This window comes from Pseudorasbora parva, chromosome 8 (genome assembly GCF_024679245.1).
Source record: "Pseudorasbora parva isolate DD20220531a chromosome 8, ASM2467924v1, whole genome shotgun sequence".
Taxonomy (NCBI): Eukaryota; Metazoa; Chordata; class Actinopteri; order Cypriniformes; family Gobionidae; genus Pseudorasbora; species Pseudorasbora parva.
The window spans coordinates 19,187,632-19,194,342 of NC_090179.1; the positions used below are offsets into that span (position 1 = coordinate 19,187,632).

The following is a 6,711-nucleotide window of genomic DNA, read 5'->3' on the forward strand; positions in this document are numbered from 1 at the left end:
AGTGACAAATGGCGTGTCCTTTTATACATGATCCTGGCATTGATAAACCTCTAGAAGTAACCTAATAATTCGAAAAAAAATATGTATTATTTTTCCTGTTAGATTTTAATATTGTTTCTTCATCTGCTCTCCATCTGTCAGTGGTGATGGTAAAAAGCTGCTGCACATTGACTGAATGATATTTATTTAATATGTTGCAAAGTCAAGAAACCTAAACCCATGAACCTTTTATGCTTGAAGCTTTAACCAAATTATTATTTTTTTTTTTTTTTACTTAATTTTTAGCTGCTGCCACATTATTTATTCCCTGTGGGATATCATGAAAATTATACTTAATTAAACATTAAACTTCCATATTGACCTGGAAATATGCAAATGTCTTTTTGTTGGATGCTATTGCGATGGTGAATCAGCCTTCTTCTTCCGATAACTACGTCACTTTGGATTTATTACCTTTGTTTGTGTCTGCTTTCTTGCAGCCACTATGACAAATACACAGTACAGTCGTTTTGGAGAAAACAGTGATGTTTTCAGCTTATTTTAATTTATCATATAGCGACAATGTTGGCAGATCAGTATTATAGTTTATAGAATTAATTAAAACCTAATTCATAAATTTTATTTGTATATTTAGTTGAATAACATTGATCATAATTTTAGTGTCCCCAACTGAGCAAGCCAAGCCAAAGACGACAGTGGCAAGGAACCAAAACTCCATCAGGGCATGATGGAGTAAAATAAACCTTGGGAGAAACCAGACTCAGTCGGGGTGCCAGTTCTTCTCTGGCCTATTAACACACCGTGTATGATTATTATTCTGGCAACCTTACAGGTCAGAAATCATATTAGATCGGAATATTAAAAATTTCAGTGTATCACGCAAGAGACGGGTTTATTTAGGATGGCACGTCGATTACACAAGAGTATGGACACGGAAGTATTGTGCATACACTTACAGAAAGGCTTGTACATGCCCGTTTAAATAATGAAGTATGTACTGGAATAGCATGATGACATTTTTTATTTTATTTTATTATAACATTTTAAGTTCATATAATTAATTACACTCTGCACCACTCTTCATTTTATTTTGCTCATCTCATTTATTGAAACATTTTCATTATTTGAACAGGAAAACAGTCTGTAGTAACAGATAGTTTAACAGACAGTTTATTCAGTTTGATTAACAATCGAAAATCCAGACGTAACCAAGAACCAAACCCAAGAATCAAAATAAACAAAAAAGAAGAACTATTCAGTAATATTGAACAGCAACAAAAAATATTCAGACTGTTGCTCTAGTTGGAAGCAATAGTCTGGTCGATCCAGGAGCGCTGTGGGGAGATACGAGCGTAGACTACTGGGAAACGAGTGTCACAATTGCTGATGCCCCAGGACACAGACCCCACCAGAGTCCAGACCCCTGACCTCTCACACACCAGAGGACCACCAGAATCACCCTGTGGGAAACACACAGACACACATTTGAGATTGAAACAGCAGCAACATTCATATGGTAATGTGTTTGTCTTGATCTGTCTTCACATACCATGCAAGATGAGGATCCAGAGGCTCCAGCACAGATCATGTTATCAGTGATTGAGTTCTGACCCCAGACCAGTCTGCACACAGAAGTACTAATGATGGGCAGACCTGTCTGCTGCAGGATTAGAGGACTCACTAAAAAAAGACAAGAAAACATCAGACAGGATGTTTGAGTAAATGTGTGTGTGTGGGGTGGGGGGTGGGGGACCCAAGTATTATACAAGAGTAATTTTTAAACTTGGTCTTTTTCTAACGGGTCTCTCTCTATCTTACTTGTGGTGGAAGTTGCGCCCCATCCAGTGGTGAAGCAGCGGGTTCCAGGCAGGATGTTGATGGTTGAAGGAGCCAGACACACAGGAGAGATACGGGGAGTGAAGACAACTGGAGACGCAAGTTTCAGCAACGCAATGTCATTGTTGGCAGTCCTGCTGCTAAAGAGTGGATGGGTGATGACCTGCACATGTAAAAAGGACAGAAAAAGATGGACGGTTACTAGAGGAAGCTGACTTAATGGAAGGTAATCTAAGATGTCAGCATTTTCTTATAACCGTATATTTTAGATTAGAGCCTCTATATTATTTCTAGAGCTTTCACATGCTAAACTAAAAACAATGACAGATATTGTTTAACAAATTGTTACATATTTAAACTCAATTAAGCATTTCCATTTATTTATTTTGGGTTCGCCAATAAAAAGCACCAACTTCTATAATAAAATGTTTAAATTACAAACGAGACATATGTAAGTTAACAGTTCGATAAAGTCCAAAACAAAGATTAAATTACATTTGCAACCTTTTAAATCTCACATTTGCATAAATGAAAAGAGATTAAATAAAATAATATAAAAAATATATATATATATATATATATATATATATATATATATATATATATATATATATATATATATATATATATATATAATTTTTTTTTATTTTTTTTATTTTTATTTTTTTTTTCATCTCTGTTACAGTAAGTTTATTAAACATCATTACCCTGGAAACCAGTATGACCTGGATGGGTTCAACATTGGAGCCACGATCATGTTCTCCAAGAACAACACGGTGATAGCCAACCCTAAAAAGAGAGCGTTAAAAACAGAACTATAAGTGTAAAAGGAAAGAGTAACAGCATCTATTAAGCACTATAAAATGAGACATTTGTCAGATTGAAGACTCTTACACAACACCGCAGTAAGCAGCAGTGAGAACCCAGTTCTTGTTGATCAGGGATCCACCGCAGAAGTGGAATCCGTTGGGACGCTGTTTCAGAGGTAAAAGCATTGAGAACATGACATTACTCTTTGAAGAAATCAGGCAAATGCATGATAAAAGACGGTCAATACACAGTTACCTGGAGAGAGACCTGCCAGGGCCAAGAACCAGAGATGGCATTCTGTCCATTCACAATCTTGCTGCCAATCGTCTGTGGCTTAATCGCAGGCACTCCACAACCTGTTGATAAAGAACTGAAGTTCATGACACAAGAATGAAGCACTTTATGTAGGTTTTGCATTTTTGTAAATAAATATTCATCCATCACTTTTCTTGCAAACTTTTAAAGGAGACACTTACCCAGAGCAGAGGCCACCAGGGCAAAGCAGGTGATGGTGAAGATCATGATGTAGATGAGTTTGTGATGTCTCACTGTTGTACCTGTCGCTGCTCTCTCTTGCTTTTATATCATCTACAGCATCTATTAAGTGGGACGTGATCGAGGTCCACCCAACATCTCCAATGAGCTCATAGCTGGGGAATGTTGAGATCTGTTATTGTTATAGAGACATTCTGTATCTCCATTGTTCAGAGGATGAATTCTTTTATTCTATTCAAGGGTTTATAACTTTTATTTCCTTGTGACCTGTTTTGAGAGGGAAGGTTTTGTTGTTTCAGTTGTGAAATTTTTATCATGCAAATTGCTTCCTTAATGAAGTTATTCCTAAACTTGTAAACCTGTGATGTAAACTAAACCCATATCTGCAAACATTTGATGGGTTTTATGAGATTTCAAATCTGTAAAAATCAGGTAACACTGTATTTAGATTTTTGTCTTAAGTGGACTTTCTACTAGCTACTAAGTAATTTGCAACAACGTTACGACTGTCTGTGTAAAGGAATAGTTCACACAAAAAATTTAATTATTTCATCATTTACTCATCCTCATGTTATTCCACACCTGTATGAGTTTGTTTGTTTGTTCTGTTGAACACAAAATATTTTTTAAAGAATGTTGATAATCAAAGTTGAATCTAAGGTAGCTTTTGACTTCCATAGTAAGAAAAAAATAACATGAAAGTTGAATGTTACCATCAACTGGTTACCAACATTCTTTAAAATATCGTTTAGCCCTACCAGAAGAAATAAACTCCTACAGGTTTGGAAATCACTTTTATATCAGTTAAAACTTTACTTTACAAGTACATGTCAAGATATTCTACTAACATGAATCCTAACACCTAACCCTAATTAACCATATACTAATCCATGTTAGTTGGCATGTAGTTGAACATTAATGAGAGATCGTTTGGCATGTTCTTTTGTCTAAAGTGGACTATCAAAATAAAATTTAGCTGATAAATGCTGGCTTTATTTTGATATGAATGTTGTTATCATTATAATGTGTACAATATATTTGGTTCAGTTTGTTCCCAATGCGGGGAAAGCCAATAAATGCTTTTTAAACTTACAATACACAATACAATACATGAGGTGCTTAGCCTTTTATTCTAATGAGAGTTCACTGTATTACCAAATTATAATGTGCTTTCCTTTTATTTGTATGGTCTTTGCTGTTTTGTATTGGAACGATGTAAAGAAGCCATGTGACTGCAACCAGAATTTTTTCAATGCAGTCACTTTATTTAATACAAGCACAAAAATGCATGCAGTAATGTTCTTGGGCTGCTAAAGACTTACAAATTTGTGAAGAGGCCACATTAACAACGGTTAATCGATCTTCATGTGTTTGTGTTTGGTGGTATGGGAACACCATGTTCATGTTAATTTTTCTGTAATATGATAAACATTATAACAGATCTGTATTTATAACCAGATTTTTGTCACACATTTTTAATTGTTATTTCTTTTTTTCACAGGAATTTTTATCTGACATGGCAAATGGGGTGAAACAAAACGTATCAAAGGACCGCAGCAGTAAGTAAACCAGAATGGTATACATTAGACTTTTTTATGTATAATTGCTGAACATAAACAGTCTAGTTGTGCATGGTATCATGCTCACTTTATGGGAGGATGTTTATTTTTTATGCCTCTTTGAGTTTGTTTAAAAAAATAAATGCTTAAAATATTATTTTAAACTTGATAGAGTCAGCGGTCAGTGTGTTTCTGTCTACATGAGCAATTTCAACAGCTGCACATCAATGACAGTGAAGGACAGTTAGCAAATTTACACAAAGCTATTGTTGGATTTCACATGACACAAAATGTAATAGTTTTGAGCAGTCCTCTCAGATCATTAATTATTAAAAACAAGTGCAGCTAAAAGTGGTTTTAGTAATCAGTTGCACCTTAAATAAGGCTTGTGCACCATTCAGAATTAAATTGACAATGACTCCAAATTGGCAACAATTCTTGAATTTGAATTGATGTCAAAAACAGTTATGTAGAATTACAATTCAAATTTGAATTAATGGAAGTAGAATTGAAATTCAAGAAAATTCATATACATGTCCATCTTGTCATAGCAGCTTCTTCTGTACCTGTTGAGAGAATCTTTGGTTTTGCAGGAAAGATCTTCAGACCAGAACGGTGCAGACTCAAATGATAAAACATTTGAAGAGAAAAATATCACCGAGAGGTTCCAGGAGTTAAAAAAGCAGGTGGCGGCGCTAAAACAATTTCTCCCTCTCCAAATCCAAGTCCCTGGGGCTGCTGCAGAGAAACAGTAGCCCAAAGAAAAGCTGGGTACGAGGTCCTCGCACAGGGCGCAACAAAGGCAGAGCGTCGCCACCCGTACTCCTCCACAAAGAGATTGGGAGGCGGGGCGGCGCTCTCAGACGAGGCCTTCGAGGGGTAGAGCTGATCTGAGGACAGTCCTTATCGCCAAGAAGGCCTCATCAAAGCGTTCCTGACGCCAGAAGGATCAGGACGCTAAGGGTTGTCCCCTCCGCAGGAAGGCGGTGTTTACCTCAGCACACGGTACCCGTCTTCCTGCGGCGCCCTCTGGCCACTCTGCCAACCCCGCCGCAATGCCGGTCCCTGCGGTCACCCGAGGGTGGTCCGCTCCCCCTTCGGGGGGCTCCCGAGCAGTCAAGTCAGGTGTTCCATGCCAGTTCACCGTTTCAGGGCACTGCACTTGTTGCTCAAAGTACACCAGAGGCCAGCCTCGAGAGGCTGGTTCCATTAGTAGATTTTCTAGACGAATGGAAACGTCTGTTGAATATATCTCGTTGGGTCCTGCAGATAATAGAAAGGGGGTACGCGATTCAGTTCAAAAGGAGGCCACCTCCTTTCAGCGGTGTCCCACCCACAGAGGTGGGCCCGGAGCAGGCTCTGGTGATGGCACAAGAAGTAGAGACACTCCTGCGAAAGGGGGCTATAGAAAGGGTTCCTCCTCCCAGCAGGGATTTAGGGTTTTACAGCCGTTACTTCATCGTGCCAAAGAAGGAAGGGGGGTTGCACCCGATATTAGATCTGCGTCTATTAAATCGCTCTGTGGCGAAGCTCAAGTTCAAGATGACACTCAGACAGATCGTGTCTCAGATCAGGTCAGAGGACTGGTTTGTGACCATAGACCTCAAAGACGCATATTTTCATGTCTCCATCCTTCCACATCACAGGAAGTTTCTGAGTTTTGCCTTCGGGGGAGAGGCATACCAATATCGAGTACTTCCCTTCGGTCTAGCACTGTCACCCCGCACCTTCACCAAGTGTGTGGATGCAGCTCTGGTGCCGTTGCATCTGCAGGGCATCCGCATACTCAATTATATCGATGACTGGTTGATTTTAGCTCACATAGAGCAGATGGCGGTTCAGCATTGAGATGCTGTTCTCGCGCACATGTCGAGGTTTCTCTGGCTCAGAGGACCACCTTTCTAGGCGTGAATTGGGATTCGGTAATTATGCGGGCGCAATTAACGCTGACACGCATAGCATCGATCCTGACAGCAATAAAAGAACTGAAGCTAGACCGTGCCGTCACTGT

At 38.8% G+C, this 6,711-nt stretch overlaps 1 protein-coding gene across 1 annotated transcript; it reads right to left on the reverse strand.

Moving 5' to 3' along the window:
* Positions 1–946: 946 nt before the first annotated feature.
* On the reverse strand, positions 947–3,267 carry LOC137085091 (chymotrypsin-like protease CTRL-1). Its single transcript, XM_067451649.1, has 7 exons — positions 3,123–3,267; positions 2,902–3,002; positions 2,731–2,810; positions 2,544–2,625; positions 1,819–1,999; positions 1,550–1,680; positions 947–1,460 (listed from the first exon to the last, which is right to left on the reverse strand). Exons 1-7 carry the CDS (start codon positions 3,166–3,168, stop codon positions 1,299–1,301), a joined length of 783 nt encoding a protein of 260 aa, XP_067307750.1. The 5' UTR covers positions 3,169–3,267; the 3' UTR covers positions 947–1,298.
* Between the last annotated feature and the right edge of the window lie 3,444 nt (positions 3,268–6,711).

Excerpts from the sequence above, each read along its gene's own strand:
- LOC137085091 (XM_067451649.1), bottom strand. The coding sequence starts at position 3,168 with ATGATCTTCACCATCACCTGCTTTGCCCTGGTGGCCTCTGCTCTGG. Across the intron at positions 3,003-3,122 it reads CCTGGTGGCCTCTGCTCTGG|GTTGTGGAGTGCCTGCGATT; the intron begins GTAAGTGTCTCC and ends CTTTATCAACAG. Across the intron at positions 2,000-2,543 it reads AGGTCATACTGGTTTCCAGG|GTCATCACCCATCCACTCTT; the intron begins GTAATGATGTTT and ends TTACATGTGCAG.